Below are 22238 nucleotides of genomic sequence, written 5' to 3' on the forward strand. Positions count from 1 at the left end.
AGAAAAAAATGAAATATTGAAGCATCATGCCGGGGAAGGAATTATCCCTAGCCCGAGCCGCTTCCCCTGTAGTTGTCAGCTCGTTCTTGACAAATCCGATCGGGTGTTCATAATCTGGAGTAAAAGGATTCGAACCTTTGCATGCCGGTACCAAAAACCGATGCCTTACCACTTGGCTATACTATAAGTATAGATAAGATCTATTTTATAATAAATTTATAATTCTTAGTCTATTTGATTAATTAGAAATTATATATAGTATTTACTTATTACACAACATAATAAATAAATAAATTAATTAACAAGATTAATTATCTTATTCTACACACAATAGTATACAATAAATTGTTAAATTTACTTAAAATGCATAAATCTAATATAAATAAATAAATAAATATAAGTATTACCTATATTTATGTGTAATAGTTATAACCTAATTAATCATTAATTATACTAATTAAAATTAATAATCATCATGTTGAAGAATATATATATTATTATGAACATAATTAATATCTAAATAATTTATCTGCATTAATTAAGAAAGTAATACCTAATTAAATAAATAGACAAACATAAAATAAAGTAGATAACAAAAACAGTGTCACTAGTGCGGGGCTCAGCCTAGCACTGTTGCAGAAGCAGAAGAAGGAGCTAAGAGAGAAGAAGAATGGAAGAAGAAGGAAGAAAAGTAAAAAAAGAAAGAGAAAGAAGAAAGAGAAAGAAGAAAGAGAAAGAAGAAAGAAGGAAGAAGAAGAAGAGGAGAGGAAGAAAGGGAGGGAGGGGACCGGGCCGGTGGGGAGAGGCTCGACCGCTGCTGGCCAGCCAGCGGCCGGCGGCTCTGTTCCGACGAACCCAAGAGAGATAGAGAGAAAATGGGAGAGAGAGAGGAGGAGGAAAGAGGCTTATCGACGTTAGTTGGGGTGGCAGTGGTAGTAGATAAAGAGAGAGAGAGAGAAAGATTGTTTGAGAGAGAGAGAGAGGAAAGTGAGAGAGAGACCGAAAGAGAGAGAGAGAGCAATAAAAGAGAGAGAGAGGCGGTGGGGAGGGAGGCCGCGACGGCGCCAGCGGGGCCCACCGCGCTAGTTGGCTCGGCCAGGTTGGCCGGGCCGGTGCCTGGGTGCGTGGCACCCTCCCCACTACCACTGCATGGCACAAGGTTGGCCATGCTGTGGCCGGCCACGTCGTGCCATGCAAAAAAGTTAGTTTTTTTTAATTATTTTTTATTTTTTAAGATTGGGTTGTTACAGCAATACTTGTGATGCTTTGTTGCAGATCGACCAAAGGATTGGGAACATTTTTTTTAATGAGTTGATAATATTAACTGAATATTTTCAAATTCCTTCCATGGGCCAAGTGGTCATACAATATATAGCTTATTACTCTAGGATCGGCATGACCTCCTTTGAGGCGGTTTATGGGCGCACTCGTCTTGTCTTGCATGCTTATGATAGACTCGAGGTGGCGGATAGGACCGAGCTCGACTTGGAACTTGCTGATTGAGATGAAACCTTGAGACGGCTCAAGATTCACCTAGCAACAGCCCAAAACCGCATGAAGTAGACTCATGACAAAGGCTAGCATGAGCGAGAGTTTGAGGTGGATCAATTGGTGTTTGTTCAAGGTCAACCGTACCGGCAATCCACATTGAGGCCAATTTTGAACTAGAAGTTGGGTCACAAGTACTATGGTCCATACCGAGTGCTACAACGAATCGGTCCAGTAGCTTACCGGTTAGGTCTACTTGAGGGAACCAGGATCCATCTGGTTTTCCATGTATCGACATTGAAGGCCCAGATTAGGCCAAACCGTGTGGTAGGTTCGGCCTTGCCCGAATCAATGGAGGAAGATGGCCTAGCTGAACCGATCCGAGTCTTAGGCCGTAGGAGAAGACGCCATAGATCTAGATTAAAGACAGAAGTGCTGATCGAGTGGCTACGCAAGCCCACTAACAAGTCTACCTCGGAGCTAGAGTCAGATATCATGGATCGCTTCCCCAATTTTAAACCTTAAGGACAAGATTGCGAAACATGGTGGATTGATACGATTCGGACTTCACCGATGTCATTTCAAGCATCGATATACTTTAGGGGTGTCTTTTATTCTTATTTTAGTGTTTAACTCATAGAAAAAAAATAAGTTTTCTGTATGTTGTGTTCGAATGCGGGTAGAGTGTGTTCGAACGCGCTTGTGAACGCTTGCATCAAATTCGCACATATAGAGAGTATGAAATGTGCGTTCGAACGTCACATTCGAACATGTCTACGAACGTTTGCAGCATGTTCTCACATACAAAGAACACAAAATGTGCGTTCGAACATGATAGGGTGCGTTCAAACGCGGTCGGCGAAAATGTACTGTTTTAGGGTTAATAATTGCCATTTTTGAATTGTTTGGTTAGTCTCTAAAGGTGTGGATAGCAACTATGGAATCATTATTGAATGAATTGAGTTTTGCCTTATCTCATTCATCTTCTTCTCTCTCGTTCTCTCGTTCTAATGCCCTTCGACCGGCCACTCACCCTAGTCCCTTAGGGGCGGGGCGGCCCACTTCTCCCCCTTCTTTCAATCTATCTATCACCTTGCCCTAACCCTTCCATCATCCATAATCCTTCCAACACCACTTACTCACCGGTGCCACCCCATTAACGCCGGTCCACCACCATCCATCATCATCTAGGATCTCGTGTCTCCATCCACGGATCCTAAGACAGACTCCCTGATGTTCGTCCACTAATCGGATGAAATTTTAAGATCCCACTGCCTAATTCGCTTGAAACTTAATTTGTTTGGAAAGCTCTTTTCCGGGGCTACGATATATCAAACTTTCATGTCGATTTGACAGCTAAATTTTTTGGGATCTATTTTCAAAGTTCCGTATTAGATCTTGTCCAGATATGAAAATTGGAATAGATCGAGCCTTGGCCCCAAAAGGGGAGATCATATCAAGTTCGCCTTGGCGCATTGACTGATTTCACATGCTCAAACATAGGACAACACTTCTTTTCTTACTCCTGCCATACACAATTTTGTGCCAACCTCTTATAGGTTCTAAAGGTTCTCTCATGCCCCACCACTGGAATGTTATGGAAGTGGCGAATCAAAGTCACTTGTAATTTGGGTTTGGCTAGTACTCGTACTCGTACTCGCCCTTGATCTCGTAGTAGACCATCCTTCACTTCTAACCTAGGATAGCTAAATGGTTCTTTCTCTACCTTCTTCATGAGTTCCCTCATCTCTGGATCTTCCAAACATGTTGCTCTAATCTCTGAAAAGAAAGGAAAGGTTGGAGTAGAAATCATGGCTAGGTCGGTTGGTTCGAGTTGCCGCTATAGTGCATCGATGACCCGATTTTTAGTTCCCTTCTTGTACACTAATTCATAGCCATAGCCTAACAACTTTGTCACCCACCGCTGCTGTGCCAGAGTGTGAATCCGTTGCCTAAGGAAGTAAGGAAGACTTCACTGTTGACATCATCTAGTTCTTCATCGATAACGCCTTACTCATGTATGTCCAACTGGCCTCCCTTTTTGCATGAGGATAGCCCCAATTTCAGTCCCTAACACGCATTCCACAACAAAAGATTTATTGAAATCAGATAATTCCAAGACTGGAGATGTGGTCATTGCCTTCTTCAACTTTTCAAAGGCCTTCGTTACTGCCTTGGTCCACTGAAACTCCCTCTTTTTCAGTAGTGATGTCAAGGGGGCGGTGATCTTGCTATAGTTGGCAGCAAATTGACAGTAATAGCCCATCAACCCAAGGAAGCCCTGCAATTCTTTTGGTGTCTTTGGGATATGCCATTGCACCATGTTCTTCACCTTGGAGGGGTCAACTTCCACTTCCGCTGCTGATATGATGTGGCCGAGATACTCCACTCTCGACTGGCCCCATAAATATTTGGAGTCCTTCACCTTCATCTCATTGTCTTTCAAAATCTGAAATACTAAGAAAGGTGAACAAGATGCTCCCTCCATGAACAACTATACACAAGGATGTTGTTGAAGAAGACAAGCACAAACTACCTCAATAGCGCCCTAAAGACGTCATTCATCAACCCTTGGAAGGTGGAGGGAGCATTAGTGAGTCTAACTTGTTGAAGTAAGAGGCCCCAAAAAGCTCATTCAAGAGTTCTTCAATGACAGGGATGGGATACTTATCCTTCACTGTAATGGCATTGAGTGCATGGTAATCCAGGCAAAATTTCATGTTTCATCCTGCTTCTGCACTAGGAGTATTGGTGATGAGTACGAGCTCCGACTCAGTTGGATTATTCCGTTGTTCGGCATCTCCTTAACAAGCCTTGTGATCTCCTCCTTTTGCACAAATGGATTCTGGTAGGGCCGCACATTAGTAGGTTCACCTTTGGGAGTAATCTCAATGCGGTGGTCTTGGGGTCGAGCCGATGGCATACCGTGTGGTTCCTCAAACACCTCGCTGAATTTATTCAGTAAGGTACACAGATCAGCGGGTACTTCTTGCTTTGTATGGTCTACTTGACTCTGAATTAATTGCATTAGAAGTTCATGGCATCCAGCCTTTGGTAGTCCTACCATTGACTGAAGTTGGGCTCCAAGTCACGGTCGAATTCCATCTAACCGCACTCGTTTGACACTTCATTTGAAGTCCATCAACATTTATGAGAAGTTAAAGGTCACCGAAACTTTGCATCCATTGCTTCCCAATACAATGTCAGCCCCTCGTAAGGCCAAGGGGTGAAGATCTAATGTGAAGGGATTGCCTTGAATATTTAAAAGAACACCTTGGCATATGCCGTTTGCTTGGAGCGTTATGCCATCTCCCAAAGCTACATTGAATTCAGAGGTTGCGTCTATAGCCATTCCTATCTCCTTGACCACACGCTCATCTATGAAGTTGTGGGTGCTCCTGGTGTTGATGAGGATCCTTTCTATTTGATTCTTCATGATGCCATCGACCCGAAGTGTCCTAGGTGCATTAGTGCCGGTGTAGGCATGCATGGATATCTCGGCATGGATCTCCTCGCTGCATGGATAAACCGCCAAGTCCTCTAGTTCCTCTTCCTCCACATCCTCTGCTTCATCCAACATCATCACTGTGGCCACCGATTAGGCACATTTGTACCCAGGAGTGAATCACTCATCATAATAAAAACATAGTCCTTTTGCTCTTTTTTTCAACTTAGGCTGGGGTAAGTCTCCTCATGGTAGTTCGGGGAGGTCCCCTCACCTCTGATTATGGTTGTGGAGGTAATCTTGCATTTGTTGTCCTCGGTGGAGTTGCTGATAGATGATGTGTAGCTGGGTTTTGCCATGGCACTCCTCTAAAATCTATGGTGCTCCAGCCCTCTTTTGCCACCAACTGAAGCTCTCAAAGCTTCCCTTTCATCAATTGAGCTGTTGCAAACGCCTCAAACAATGTGGTTGGTCGAGCAGCCTTCACTTCGACTTAAATGTATCGCCTAAGGCCACTAATGAATGTGCTCTTGAGTTGGGAATCTTACCAGCCCCATACTCGATTGCTAATGTGCTCAAACTCCTCTTGATAGGCTCTCACCGTAGTCTTTTGGGTTAGCTTGGTGAGAGCAGCTTAAAAATCTTTATAACCGGAGGGTCCAAATCGGATGCAAATAGCATCAATGAACTCCTCCCATGTTCGATAGGGTTGAGCTCGATTTGTGGCTTGGTACCATCGGATGGTAGTTTCTTCGAGATGAAAGAATGCTAACAACACCTTTTGTGCATTAGGTGTTCTTTGGTACTTGAAGAATTGCTTCGCTCGATACACCCAATCGAGCGAATCTCCTCCATTAAAGGGCGAGAAGTTAAGGTGAACAGTCCCTATACAGATGCCACATTCTTCTTCATGTCGGATGGGCCTTCTTTCCCTTAGGTTTAATCCAGCATCCCTAGGATGATATGGAGGGGTCGCTAGTTCTTCGTATTCCGCCCACTCGTCACGTCATCGTAGAGAGGTGGATCCAGTGCTCGATCGGGTAAAAAACCTGTAGTGGTACATTGTGCCTTTCAGGCGGCGTAGGCAGCAAGGGCCCCCTGGCATGACCACCCATCGGATCTTCATGATCTTCCTCTCACCTGGTACAGAATGGTGGAGGCGGTGTCCCTTGGTGAAAATGTGGTTTCATCGGTGGTGCAGCCCGAGCTTGAGTAGGGAATTTGTCCATTGCCGCACCCCTTAGTACGCCTAAGAGGACTTGAGTCATGGCTTCCATTGATGCTTGCATGGCTCATTGTGTTTCCATCATATAAATGCGAACATTTTGATCAGATTTGTGTTGGTTGTTGGAGAAGTCCCGACTGGTGTGTTTGGGTTGGCCTTCAATCTGATAATCTCTATGGCCTCCCCCTCTGCGGAGGTGCCTTCATTGGGTCTAGATGCCATAGATTTGGTTGTTGGCATGGTGTTCGAGGAACGGTAGCTTTGATACTACTTGATGTGGACCGTGCATCCCCTACCTCAGAGAAAAATAGTCTCAGAATATTCTTCCATAGTCATAAAATTACAAAATTAGTGGTGGTCGATCCGAACTTTTTGATTAACGTTTTTAGTATTCATGCTCTTTGCAGATTCTGACCACACTTGGGGCAAAAATATGCAAGACCGGGGTATAAGTGGTGATAACGGGTGATGATGATGATGAGAATAGAGGAGTGATAATGGTGATGGATTGGGTAGCACATGGTATTGATGGGATAAGGATGAGGGGGGAGAAGTTGGTCGAGATCCTAAGAAGGAGGAGGACTCGACAGTCGAGGGAGATTAGAGGTAGCCGACGATGAGATGGCACACAGCTAGGGCTTGAATGAGGAGGGAGAAGAATTAGGGTAGAGAAGGAAGGGAAGGGAAGGAAAATCAATATTCATTCATAATCCTCCTTTAGGTTGCCATCAACATCTTAAGGGGCTAACTTAACAAGCCAAAATAATAAATAATAACTCTAGAAATAATGAATTCTCGCCGACCGCGTTCTAATGGGGTCGAACTCATTCGAATGCGTAATTCGCATTCACTATTGATTGGAACGTGTGTAGGTGTTAGCACGCGTGCATTCGAACGGGGTAGAGCGTGTTCAAACGCACAAATTGCATTTTCTATCAATTAGAACACCTATAAGCATTTGCAATGCGCGTTTGAAGGCAACCTCTCTATGTTCGAATGCGACATTCAAAATCCTAATTTTTCTAAAAAATCAACTAAAATAAAATAAGAAATAGATCCCATAGGTTATATCCATGCTCGAGATGACTTAGTGTGGTCCAAATCACATCAGTGTTAGACTCATTCCTTGTTGATACTAGATGCAGATTGACTTGTACTTCAGTAGGATGCTCAGGAGTAGTTAGCTAGTAGGGCGATAGGGCTTTTCCTTTCATGCTTTATTTTGTACTCATGTGAAGGGATTTATGTTCCCTTGTTGTAGCCTCACTGGACGTGTACTCTTGTTAGGAAGTTTGCCCCATTTTACTGTCTTATGGATGGATTTGCTATGGTTTGTAGGTCCCTTTTCTACTTTCCATTTAATTTATTTGAATTTCCTCATTTCTAGTGGCATGTTGTTGAGCTCCTAAACCCCCACGTAATGCTCATGCAAGGGGTAAGCCTTATGAGAGTCAGGTGGCACAACCAAGGATGTTAATAGAGCTAGGTGCACACATGGTAAGTTGGGTGCACACCCAAGCGACAAGATAGAAACAGGAAAGTTTGAGACTAATTCAAACTTATTGTTTTCTTTAGAGGATTCTCCTAATCTGAAGTGGAGACTTTTCCTAGCTCTATTAAAGTGAACCAAAGGCAAAGTGTTTGGCATCGATCCAAGGAAGACCTCAAGGCAATTCAAGTTTAATTAGAGAGTTATCTAATTTCTGACCTATTTCCATTTTTTTATTTTTTATCTTTGCATACTAATCTCTGATTTACATAAAAATGAAGTCATTAGAATTGTAACTTTCGATGCTACCGTTCACAAAACTATCATAAGTTTGAGACTAATTCAAATTTATTGTTTTCTTTATAGGATTCTCCTAATATGAAGTGGAGACCTTTCTTAGCTCTATTAAAGTGAACCAAAGGCAAAGTTTGAGGCATCAATCGAAGGAAGACCTCAAGGCAATTCAAGTTTAATTAGAGAGTTATCTACCACCCACAAAAATATCATAATTTCTTACGTCCATAATGGTCTAGATCTAGTTTGCAACATTAGTATCAAAAGCTGACGTTCTTCGAGCAATGGCTAACACATGATTCAAAATGAACGAAGGAGCAAAACAGAGGACCAAGATCTCATCTCTATTCTTGTGGGAGTTTTTCCAGCACCTCCAACCCAACAGCCACCGTCGGCTATGAGTTGCCGGCATAGGCAAAGACATTTCAAAAAAAAAATTCTAATGAGATTGCTAGATATGCCATAAAGAGTGCTAAGAGGATGGAAAAGACTATTCAAGTCTTGGCGGAGCTCTCCTAACTTAGCAAGGCCACTCCATGCCGTCAGCACCGCCGACCAAGGAAAAAATTAGCCAATTGCGACCATCAATACCCAATTATACCGGCCCAAACCACAGCCTCAACCGCTCCTCCGGTTGTGGTGGAGACCCCTCCATCCCTATAGATCCTCCCAGCTATCGTTGCCATGCTAGAGCTGCCCGAAGTAGTGGTAGTGAGGTTGTCTTCCCCACCCACGGTGGAAGCTAGAGCCAAAAACTCCAGCTTTCCACTAATGGAGATCTAGCCTCTACTAACCTAGACCTTGACGTTTGGTCCCTTCAATAGGACCCTAAAACCTGAGCAAGATTGGTGGCAGTCGTTGGAGACGATTGGAAGACCACCATCAACAACCACTACTGCTATAGCCAACTCGTAGCTAGTGGCTATGGGTTCTTCACTCCCATGACCACCGATGGCCATAGCTAGCTTCTTCGGGTCGACTGGCAACCAGTGGTGGTTGTCGTAACCGCCAACAACCCCGATGGCAACCACCATGAGGGTCTATCCCTTTGTTAGGATGGCTTTGCCGGGGCTTCCCGCCGCCACCACTCCCCTACAATGGGGCTATGGCCCTTTTTTGTAGCTGCCGAGTTCGGTGGACTCACCGATGATGCACCCTAGCAGCCGCAATACAAGCTTGATTCCAATCTTCAATTTACATAAAAATGAAGTCATATATTTTATATAACACACTAACCTAATTACTAATTTTTTTATTAATATTTATCCCACCAACCAATTTTATATCAAATCAAAGGGTATTTTGATAATTTTTTAAAAAGTAAAAAACTATTTTCTTTTTTTTTCTTCACTTTATATCATATTAAAGGTGATTATTATACTTATATTTTAAAATACAAGTGAACATAAACATAATTATTCCTAAAATAAAATTTTTATTTTAGAAATAATTATTCTAGTCTATGCAATATTTATTGTTCTGTGCCAATTACCCATAATTTTGTCTTTTCAGCAATTTTTTTCTTTTAGAAAAAAGTACTTTGAATAATTGAAAGTTACAAATACATAGAAGCATCTCTCAAGCTTCTCCCAGCATCCTCTAGAATCGGTAGCATCCACCCTTTCTCCAAAACTCCCATGGGAAAGACGAGCATCTTCATCTTGCCCTTGTGGGGAACCGGCCATTTCATACCCATGGTAGAAGCCGGCAAGCGCCTATTCGATATCAACGACTCCTTCTCCATCACCGTGCTCGTCGTGCAACCTCCACACCCATCTACGATCTCCAACCTCCAATCCTACATCAATGAGGTATCTTCGACTAAATACGGCGCCGGCATCTGTTTCAAGTACCTCCCTCTTACTGACCCTCCCGCCGACTTCCAAGACCCGGTGGACTTCGTCTCCCTCTTTTTACAACTCCACGCACCTCATGTCAAGGCCGCCATTGCCGACTCTACCACCCCGGTGTCGGCTCTCTTCATCGACTTCTTCGCCACCACCATTATCGACGTGGCCAACGAGCTCGGCATCCCGGCATACATCTTCTTCACGTCGAATGCGGCTTGTCTTGCTCTCAACCTTCACCTCCCTGCCCTCGAGAAGAAGATCCCCTTCGATTTCGAGGAAATGGAAGGGGAGGTGGACATTCCCGGGATTTCCCCGATACCGGCTATGTGTTTGCCGACTTCTATAATGAACAAGAAGAGCCGGAGCTACGGTTGGTTCGTCTACCATGGCAAGCGCTTCCTCGAAGCCAAAGGCGTTATAGTGAACACGGTTCTGGAGCTCGAGCCGCGGCTTCTCGAAGCAATCAATGACGGCCGGTGCGTCGAAGACCAGTCCACTCCGCCTGTCTATCCGATCGGACCGGTGATCAAATTTACGGACGTCGGCAAGCATGATTGCATCGAGTGGCTCGACGCGCAGCCGCCGTCGTCAGTGGTGTTCTTGTGCTTCGGGAGTATGGGTTGCTTCGATCCACCGCAGGTCAAAGAGATAGCTGTTGGGTTAGAGCGAAGTGGGCACCGATTCCTGTGGGTTCTGCGGTCTCCGACGGTGACCGGCGAAATCCGGCATCCGGTCGATGCCGACCTTGAGGTGATGCTTCCTGAGGGGTTCGTGCAGAGGACCAAAGAGAGGGGGCTGGTGTGGCCGAGATTGGTGCCGCAGACGGAGATACTGTCGCATAAAGCGGTCGGCGGCTTCGTGACGCACTGCGGGTGGAACTCAATACTGGAGAGCTTGTGGTTCGGGGTGCCGACGATCCCTTGGCCGCTGTACGCGGAGCAGCGGTTGAATGCGTTCGAGATGGTGAGGGTAATGGGCGTCGCAGTTGAGCTCAAGGTGGCGAGGAAGAGGGAAGTATTTGTGGAGGCAGGGGAGTTGGAGAGGGCGGTGAGGCGTTTGATGGAGGACTCGGAGGAGAGGAAGAAGGTGAAAGAGAAGGTGGATGAGATGAGAGCGGCATGTAGGCAGGCTGTTAATGGTGGAGGATCGTCTTATGCCTACCTGCAACGACTGGCTCAAGAATTGAGCAAAGCTACAGCCTAAGACGATTATAGCTTACAAATGTTAATGGTGGAGGATCGTCTTCTCCACCCAATAAATGTTTTTAACTATATTTATCGTCCAGAAGTTCTTGTAGCGACGTCAGTACATCGATCTTGGGGTTATTTGCAATTTAATCGCACTCTTTTTTACATATTTTGCAACTTCGAATTGAAAGTCATTAGATTGGCAACAATGAGCTCCTTTTATAATTTTACTCCTAACAAATATTGGAAAAATATATTTATATTTCCTCTCACCTACTCATCTATGTATCATCCAGTCAAAACAACATTTCTTTCCCGGCTTATTTTCTTCCATCAACTCTAACCCTCATCCTAAGTAAGTATAATCTCAATTATCTGAAATCTACCCCATATAATCTTTTCTAGGCTCTTTTTCTCTCCTCCATTATTATGTAAATCTTTCTCAATCTATGGCTATGGTGAATATTATCATCCATTATGATGAAAATGTATCATCTCAAAATGAAAAAATTATATACAATGGAGGCAATTGTAAAGTGTTGCAAACTACTTCGGAAACAAGATATAAGTAATTTAAAGCACAAGTATATCTTTTGATGCAGGGCAGTCCTAACAACTTTGATCTCAAAATGAGATACTTCTACCCAAGTGATATATTCGACTCATTTGTTAATGTTCAAGATAATAGAGACTTGGAAGTCATGTCTTTTTTCTATTCTATCTTTCAATTCCTATGTTACGCATATTTGTAAAGAGAATCTTCAAATTATCTTTAAGGTAATTAATCATCTTTCTATATTTTTTTTTGTGATACACATTTATGAAAGGTAGGAGATGCACATATTTTATTATGAATACACATTTTCATCATTCTACATGAACAATTTTAGTAAGTAATGCACACTGTTAAACAAATTCATAATTTAATTTGATAATGCATATTTATATCTTTTTGATAATGCAGACCTTTACTTTACAACTTATTTTTTTTCTTCTCAGAATTGACATTTCCTGAAGAAAGATTGGAGGAAAAGAGATGTTGCTCAATATATTTGTCCTCAACTGTAAGAATGTACACAGTCCATGAGTGCTTTTCCTAGGAAAAATATTGTTAATGAGTGTTGCCATGATAGAGGACTTGAGGCACTCTTTGAGGAAACTTTTGAAGACCTTCAAGGATAAACTTATTGCCAACTTTAACACTCCTAAAACAAAGGCTAAGATTAATAGGCCTACATTAAATTTATATGTTGGACAACGGTTTAATGGACAGTATGAGTTCAAATGTGCACTCATAATATATGAAGTTATCCAACATTTTAAGTATCAACCTGTGATATGTAAAAGCCTAACAAGGTAGTAGCTCCCTGCAGCACTCTTGAATTCCCTTGGATGATAAAAGCAAGAAAATTTAGAGGAGTTTCTAATTACTGAATTAAAAAGTTTGTTGATCAACATACATATAACAAATCAATAGCGGGACATGGCCATAAACAAGTGACAAGCGATTTTATTCTATAGGAAATACGCAATATTACAAATTAAAATTTTGGACCAAAATCTATTCAAACTTACATATAAAAGAAGTTTGGCATCATTATATCATATTGGAAAGCAGTAAAAGCACTAGAAGAGGTTTGCAGAAACTTTGAGGAATCATATAATTTGTTGCCTCCATTTATGAGGGAGTTAGGGATCTAATTAACATCACTACTTTGAAATATGAGTTTGAGGGACACTTCCATAGATTCTATTAGGCGTTTGAAGCTTGTTTGAGAACCTTCAAGGACCACATGTGCCCTCCCATTGCTATTAATGGCACTTTCTTAATAGGTAAATATCCAAGTGTGTTACTAATTGCAACTGTAGTGGACGGTGATAACCGTATGCTCTCTATTACCTTTGCTGTTGTGGAGAGAGAAAATGAAGATTCTTGGACATGGTTTCTTTGGCACTTTCTTTCTTGCATTTTGCCAATTCAAGAGCTAATAATCATGTCGAATAAACAAAAGACTTGATAAATGCTGTGCGATATATTTTTTCAGAAGCATTATATGGATATTGTATGGTTCACCTAACAAGAAATCTTTAAAATGCTCCGAGAAATTTTGTACCTTATAATAAATTTTGGGCTATAACTCGTGCATATACTCTCTTAGAGTTTAATCAACATAAGGACCTAATGAAAGAATTTTTCGCACAACAATATGAGTACATTGGAAAAATTCCGAAATAAAAATAAGCCAATCATTGCTTTCTAAGAAATTTGCAATTCAACTTTTAAAGGGGTGAGAGGCTATTTTCATACAATATCTGGTCGAGACAATAAGAAAAAAATAGCATCATATTTTTAGAAACATCATAATATTGCTACTATAATAAATATTACATTTACCAAATATGCTGATCAAACAGTAGAAAATGTAAGAGAAAAAGGAAGACAACATGTAGTTGAGCCATCATCTATTTTTGAATTCCAAGTCAAAGACATTCATAGTTCTTTTGTAGTTAATCTTGGAAAAAGAGTGTACTGGTAGAGAATGGGAAATGTTAGGTTTGTTATGTCAACAAGCACTTGCTGTTATTCGGTATATGTTTAGAATATGACTTGTGAGAAATGGTTTACCAATGAGTTATTTAGGAATACTTATGCTGCTCAGTTTGTCCAACTGCATCTAAGGAGTTTTGATCGATTGATGATGATAACGATTATCCTGTCTTACCACTTTTAATTAAGTTGAAGCTTGGGCACAAACAAAAAAAGAGACAACCATCGTCTAGGGAATAAAACACCCGGAGCCAAAAGAGGTGTATAGTATGTCATGGTTCTAGGCATAATAAAAACAGTTGCACTTGGGCTACTACTATTGAAAAAGGATAGCACCTTTAAGAGTATCAAAAGTTGAAGTTAGAAAGAGTATAGTAGGAAATTTTTTTTCGTAAACATTTTATAAGTTAATGTAGCTTTTGAAATAGCAGAATGATAGCAAAATTTATTGTATAAGAAAGTTGTAACTTATATATACTATACTTGTAGCTACTAAAGTATATTTATAAATATTTTGTTAGTTACTATTGTTACTGAAATAGCACAATAGTGGTAAATTTTTTATGCAAACAAATTGTAACTTATATTACTGTAGCTATTAAAGTAATTTGTGTGCATCTATAATTCAATTTATGGGTATTGACTTTTTAAAATATGTGCATTAGTTTTTATAACGTATATATCGATTGAAAAATATATCAATTAGTTCTCTACTAAAATACTAGTTTTAGTGTTCATCATTTGTGCAATTTGTGTGTATTGTATATTTACAATATATGCATTAGTTTCTTAAATATGTGCACTGACTTAAAAAATATCAGTCAAAATATTAGTTATAGTGTACAACTCTTATTTCATATATGTGCACTAATACGATTTGGGTCAGATTAGGTCACATCATAGGGATATTGGACTTAATGAATTGAGTCTAGTTATCTTATTTATTTACTTAGAGTCTTTGTAGATTAGGATTTTATTTAAATACCTAAATCTAACTCTGTGCAGTTTTGAGAACATATTCATAAAATATTCTACAAATGTTTGAATAATATCAAACTAATTGGATAAGATCTCCAAGGTCCAGATCTATAATTTTTCTATTCATTACTTCTGCAGATTCAGAATCTATCTATGACAAAATGAAGGGTTAATCTGAGAAGATAAGGAAGACTGGTTTAGTTAAATTTGTTTTGAACTTTTTGAATTAATATCTATAAATAGGTCCTTATAGCTTGTATCTTAAATATACTTGGAATGAAAGATTAAATGGCATTTACCCTAGCATCTCTCTCAATTAGGCCATCGACCTCTACATCTCCCTCCTCCTTCACTAACCAGCGCCACATCTTTCTTTGGCACGGTCTCGTCAAACTTCTAATCTCCTTCCGCCGATCCCCGTAGTCCCAAAGGCAGACATACTTCTCCCCCTTTGTCTTTTTATCTTAACTACGGGTTGCAATCGGGTCGGGTTAAGCGGGTTCAAGTCGGGTCAGATTTGGGTCGGGTCAACATTACCTTGACACGAACATGACCCGATTAATAAACGGGTTGCATTTAGTAAACACGAACACGACCCGATTAATAAACGGGTAACACGACACGACCCGCCTAACTCGTTTAATAAACGGGTCAAGTTAACACAACACGCTAACACGACCCGTCTAACCTGTATACTTAAATGGGTCGTGTTAACCCGACACGTTAACACGACCCATCTAACTCGTTTAATATAAATCCTATATAAAATTTAATATTTACTGATTTATTATATATAAATGGTGTATTACACAAATAAAATAACCTATTTTTAACTCAAAACTCATACAATATCAAAATTACAATCCTAATAATAAAACCCATCCAATTGAGTTTAGAACAAAGTTCCAACTCTCAAAAAGTGTATCATACATTCAGACAAACAAAATAATACATTTCTAACTCAAAACTTATACAATATCAAAATTACAATCCTAATAGTTCATTATAACAAAACCCATATAATAGAGTTTAAAACAAAGTTTCAATTCTCAAAAAGTGTATCATATATTCATACAAACAAAATAATATATTTCCAACTCAAAACTTATAAAATATCAAAATTACAATCCTAATAATTTAACATATCAAAAGTCCATACAATATAGTTTAAAACAAAGTTCCAACAAAGTCCATACAATCCCATGACAATTAGAACAAAATTTAGAGTTTACAATCTATTACAAATTACAAATAGTTTGAAATATGTAAACACTATCATTAAACTCTCCATCTCCAAATATCACAACCCTGCCAAAAAGAACAAAAAGTAAACATCTAAAATATAAGATATATACAAAACCTCACTTACATTAGTCAATGAGCATTCATCGGATTTAGATTTATGCATTTGAGCATTCACCAGATTCTACAACTTTACTTGCATTAGTCATTAAGTCTAAATTTGTAATATCTTCCGTTAGCTCCTCCAATGCTACCCTATTGTCTGTCATAATAGGATAAAATAATTAGTAGATTAAACTTTTTGAATATTTATATAAGAAAACAATAATATACTTACCTCTAGTATGAAACAATCAATCTCGAGTACAAATTAAAGCTTCCACAGTTTCAGGCTTTAAAGTACTTCTATATTGACCCAGTACTCTACCACCAACACTAAAAGTAGATTCAGAAGCAATTGTGGAGATAGGAATACTTAATATATCGCATGCCATGAGAGAAAGATCTGGATATTGAAATTGGTTGGATTTCCAATAATTAAGAATATCCAATTTAGAACTTCGATCAATTCGAGGCTCTTCAAGATACAATTCTAATTGTGACTTTTGTGATTTGCTCACAAACTCAAAACTCTCAAATGAATCAAACTCCTACATAAAAAAAAAGAATTATTATTCTGAATATATAAAAAATATTAAAAAATATAATGATAACAACATACTAATGGTATTAAATTACCTTCATCATAGAGTTGTTATCTTCGATATCATTTGAAACTTTATATAAAGTAGCTGAAGATATCATATTTGGAAACTTTAGAAGTGTTCTGAACATAGTAATCAAAAAGAGCAAACAACTTCTCGCGGATCTTTATCATCTCATAAGAAGAGCCATAGAGTTTGTTGTATGAGAATTTCACAAAATATATTTTGAATCGTGGATCTAGAATGATAGCTATCGCTAAAATAATATTGTATTGTTTCCAATATTTTTCAAACTTCACATTCATCTATGTGGCTATATGACTAATAAAATTATCTGAGCTTCGTATGCCTTCCATTATATTCAATTGGATCAAAACCACCTTAGGAAAGTACAAATTTGTTGTAGGATATATAGATCCAGAAAATAGAGATGTAATATCATAAAAAAACTTCAAAAACTTGCAAATCTTTTCAGCTTTACCTCATTCTTCTAGTGATGGACAATACTTGTAATTTAAATCACTCAATTGTAAATGAAGAAATGCACGGCGATATATAATAGCACTGTCAAGCATTAAGTAAGTTGAATTCCATCTTGTAGACACATCTTGTCTTAATCCTTTACTGATTGCTATTTAAAGAAACTTGTTTAACACACTTAGCAAATCTCTGTTTTCTGATTTGTGACCCCTTAACATATTTGATGCTTTCTCTGATTTTGAATATAGAATCATCTATTTCTTTCAGACCTTCTTGCACTATTAAGTTAAGAATATGAGCACAACAACGAACATGAAAGAAATCACCATCACATAATAAAGCATCATTCAACATAAGTTAGCTCCTTAACAACTCAACAAATAAATTATTTGCAGATGCATTATCAAGTGTTATAGAAAATAACTTTTTCTCTATACCCTATTTAGTCAACAATGTATAAATCTTATCAGACAAAGCTATTCCAGTGTGTGGGGTTGGCAGTGCACAAAAATTTATAATTTTTTTTTACAATACCCAATTTTCATCAACAAAGTGTGCTGTGAGACATAGATAACCATCAGTGGTTATGGAGGTCCACAAGTCAGATATTAAACTGATTCTTCTAGGAATAAAATATGACCAATCTTTGAGTTTATTCTGATATGATCTCCCCTTAGGCTAAGGTTCGATCTCTTCCAATTCTCTTATTTAGACTAGATCTGGCACAGAATTTTAAAATAAGATCCCGAAAGATTCTGCAATCGGATTGACGTGAAATTTTGATATGTTGTAGCCCCAGAAAAAATCTTTCCAACAAATCTAGTTTTAGACGAATCAGACATAGGAATATTGAGATATAGTCTAATTAGTGGACGAAGATCAGGGTGGTCTGTTTAGGATCCGTGGATGGAGGCACGTGACCCTAGGTAATGGTGGTTGGTGGAGGACCGGTATTAATGGGGTGGCATCGGTGGAAAAGTGGTGAAGGGTTATGGTCAATGGAAGGGTTAAGGCAAGTGTTGGATAGATTGGAAGAAGGGGGAGGAGAGGGCCGCCCCTAAGGGTCTAGGGTGATTGGCCGGTCGAGGGAGGTTAGAAGCGGCGTCGTCGGGGATTGAGAGAACGAGAGCGAAGAAGGCAAAGGAGGTAAGGCAAAACTCAATTATTTAATAATAAATAATTACCTCTGGTTGCCATCCACATCCTTTTAGAGGCTAACCAACAACTCAAAATTAACCCTAAACAATACAATTTCGCCAACCGCGTTCGAACGCACCGAATTCGTTTCTCTCTGAATTTGCGAACGCGATGCAAGCATTCGAACGCGCAATCGAACGCGCCTGTTTTCCACTTCTCTGGATTTGCGAACGCGATGCAGGCGTTCACAGTGCGTTCGAACATGCACACTCTCCACCCACGTTCACAACCGCATTTGAACTCACTTCATCCGTGTTCGAACGCGACTTACAGAAAACTTATTTTCATAGAAATTAAACACTAAAACAAGAAACAAAGACACTCCTAAAGTGACTCCATGCTCAAGACGACGTCGGTGAAGTCCGAATCGTATCATATTCTTCTCCCTTCTGTATATTTTCAAAACATCTGCCTTAGCTGTATTTCTACTAATATGTTTGACCTCATCATATAAGTAACTGTGCAATATTCTAACTCCTTCATAATCAACAAATTAGGAAGGCAATTCATACTTAACAATTGTCATTATCATCAATTCACAGTATTTCTCCTAATCAAACTTAGAAACTTGTAGAAACATTGATCCTTCTGATTTGGCAAGGAATAATTGCCCTATATCTTTAGTTTTCAACTTTGGGCATACAGGTATATGGCGTTTTATATTTCCAGTCCCATACTTACTATCTGATATATATATAACACCACACAATTTACATGTGGCTTTCTGTAACCCATCTTATTCTTTTGGTAGCTTCGTAAACACTTCCCAAACACTGGATGCTTGTTTTCTTTTTCTTTTACTACTAGAATTCTCTCCACCAACTATGGGAGAAGGAACCTCCTTAGAAATATTTTCTCCATCTTTAGGAAATATCTCCATACTATCATCACCCATAACTAAAATGAGAGCAAGAAAAATAATATCATAATATGGAACCAAAGCTATGAAACTAAATTGAACTAAAATCAAGTAAGATAGACTTGACTAAATAGATCTAATAAGAAGTTAAAAAAATAGATATTTCTGAACTTGGCTGAATGGTGTGCTAAATGGCTAATTAATTGGAATTCTAAAATAGATCTTTCTGAACTTGCATTTGCTACTATGCAAATTTTTATTATAACACTAGAATCCTTCCTTCTCTTTGAAAAGAAAATCAAGACTATTGATCTATCTAAATAACATGTTAACTGAGCCGCAAAGGTTCAAATCACTTGGAGTATACATTCATGGTTCATCTCGTATTCCAATCCTTTTCACATCTATGCTAAGAAAGATTTCAAAACAAGTAAATACAGCAATAACATGTAGCTAGACATACTTTTGCTGAAAATATTCAGGGAAAATTTATATGAGAAATTGGAGAAGAAAAGGACACTAAGTACAGATCATCCAAAGACCAAAAGTACAGATCATGGTGAATCAAAGATAAAACTTTGCCTTTTAAAATTAAAAATAAATTTGAAAATATCATGACTAAAATGTATTAGAACCTCAAGTCCTCAATGTATGAAGGTATTTTGGTAAAATTAGAAATTTAGAATATATATGTGTCTGGCGGGTTGGCGGGTCGACCCGACCCACCCAACCCGTTTACTTAAACGGGTCAAGCGGGTCAGAGGCATAAACCTGAACACGACCCGATTAATAATCAGGTTAGGCGGGTTGACCCGTTTATGATCAGAACCCGATTAACCTAAACCCAAACCCGATTAATAGCCGAGTTATCGTGTCGGGTTATCAGGTCGGGTCAAGTTTTGCCACCCTTAATCTTAACTATCTCTACCTCTCGTACGATTTTTACTATAGTTGTAGGCCAATCATAGCCTTCAACCATCTATCGCATTGCACCCGTAAACCACCACCACCATCATCTATTGTCGAGCCACCTCTATCAACTACTCGGCTTCCAATCCATCATCACCTCCATCCTATACCTAGAAATTCATTTCTCCACCCACGGATCCCAAATCCCATGCAGACCTGAATCTTGTAGAATTCCTACAAATCATATCAAACTGGTTCGTAACAATTGGTATCCGAGCCAACGTTCCTTGGACCGTCACGGCTACCACAAAATCGAAGGTAGTAAGGCAAACGAGCAACCAAGGCTTGGAGACAGACCACATGGCTCTGTCAAGGTCGCCATCTCCACCACGTCCGCAAGATCCCATGGAGTGCCTAGCGAGTTTAGCTGATTTACCTCAAGCCGTAGCTTCCATGAGGCAGGCGATAAAGGAGATGAATACAACCCTTGTGGAGATGAAACCAAAGGCTTCTAGGGCATACACCTAAGCATACCAATTGTCCAAAAGGCAATCAAAGTGGCACACTGACAAGAGAAAGCGCAGCTATCAAACCAGATCAAGCCGTGGCAACGGAGGCTGAACTTGCACCGAGGGCACCTCCACAACATGACGAAGGATCACCGAGGTATACAACACCATCAAAGGAGACCTTGCTGCCCACATTGACAGCTAGGAATCCCAAAGCAATCATCAACCATCACTAATTGCCACCCGAGCCATTGATTAACGGCATTGTGATATATTTAGTTAGGATCTTTTCTTATTACATTAGTTGTTTACTTTTATTAAAATAAAATTCCTATAGGTCGCGTTCGAACGGAGGTGGGGTCGTGTTTGAATGCCCTTGCGAACACCTACATCAGGTTCACAAAAACAGAGAATGCAAAATGTGCGTTCGAACACGATCAGGCTCGTTCAAGCGCCTGTATCGCGTTTGCACATATAGAGAATGCCTTTTGTGCGTTCGAATACGATCGAGCACGTTTGAATGCGATCGATGGGATTGCACTAGAATTATGGTTACTTATTATCATTATTAGGGGTTTTGGCTAGCCTCTATAAAGGTGTGGATGACAGCTAAATTCATTATGCTATTGGATTATTGATTTCTTATATCCTATCTTCTCTCTATTCTCTCTCCCTCCTCTCTCTTTACCAACCTTCCACCTAAATCGTTAGTAAATCTAGCTTCTAATCTCTCTCGTCTGTCGAGTCCTCAATTTCCTTTGAGATCTCGACCACTTCTTTCCCTTTGTATACATCCCTTAACCACATCCACCATCCACCTTCATCTTCATAATCATCCATAACCCTAACATTCATTCCACTCGTTACCACCACCATCACCCGTGTGATTTCATATTTTCGTCCTAGTTGTAATTTGAATCTGCATAGGATATAAATATGAAAATTGTAAATCAGGGAGTTATGAATCTAACCCACTTTGTTTTGTAATTTTATGACAATAGGAAAATATTTGACGAATAGTTTCCCCCAGTTGCGCGGACTGATTCCTATAATAAATTCAGATCTTGAAGGAATTATTCCATAGTTGATCTTTCGATACAAGAACCTATCAATTTGGTATTAGAGCCAGGTGAACCTCAGACCTCCATTAATAGTGGAAATAAGAAATTTAACATCAACAAGGAGACCAATGGAGAGCACACTGACAAAGGAAAACTCAACCCACGATAACCCTAATTGTGAGGTCGATTCCTTTGGAGCGACCACGATAGGACCAAGTCAACCAACATCCATGGGTGTGAATATGAGCTTGGCGGATAAACTTAGGGGCATGTTCCAAATATTGCTGCATAGAGCTGACGCAATGCAGAAGGATCACAATGATTTAAAGGAATATGTTATGAACCGATCGGCTTCGTTATCTCCTTGACGACGATTGGTGACTCAAGAAGGACCAATGGTGGGACCTCATCGAATCGATACCCCATGGGTCCAGGTGCACCATGTGAGTGTCAATAATCCCCTCTTACCCATGCCTACACATCACCCCCCACCTCTATTACAAAACCTAAGATCGACGGTGGTAGAACCCGAGAGGTGTGCGGCACCGGTGCGCATCGTCGATGAGGAGGATTGGCACTTTGAGGATGAGATTGATCCCTTCGGAGATGGTGATAGACGTGCTCGAGGATTTAGAGAAGGAGATCAACATGCACAAAGGTTCAGACCTGATATAAGGATCTTTCGCGAACCCGACAAAGTCTTGCATTCTTGGATTCGGCTTGACGTTAGAGAAGGCACAAGATCCCCTCGTTCGAACTCCCACACCTGCCTA

The 22238-nt window shown here is 39.8% G+C and overlaps 1 protein-coding gene across 1 annotated transcript; it reads left to right on the forward strand.

The window, feature by feature from the left end:
• The first annotated feature begins 9508 nt into the window (after nt 1-9508).
• On the forward strand, nt 9509-11148 carry LOC140759259 (malvidin galactosylase UGT88C3-like). Its single transcript, XM_073095766.1, has one exon. The coding sequence runs from the start codon at nt 9579-9581 to the stop codon at nt 10992-10994; it is 1416 nt and encodes a 471-aa protein (XP_072951867.1). The 5' UTR covers nt 9509-9578; the 3' UTR covers nt 10995-11148.
• Nucleotides 11149-22238: the final 11090 nt, after the last annotated feature.

The sequence above is a fragment of the Typha angustifolia genome, chromosome 4 (assembly GCF_048772165.1).
Source record: "Typha angustifolia cultivar Huaian chromosome 4, ASM4877216v1, whole genome shotgun sequence".
NCBI lineage: Eukaryota > Viridiplantae > Streptophyta > Magnoliopsida > Poales > Typhaceae > Typha > Typha angustifolia.

Excerpts from the sequence above, each read along its gene's own strand:
- LOC140759259 (XM_073095766.1), top strand. The coding sequence starts at position 9,579 with ATGGGAAAGACGAGCATCTTCATCTTGCCCTTGTGGGGAACCGGCCAT.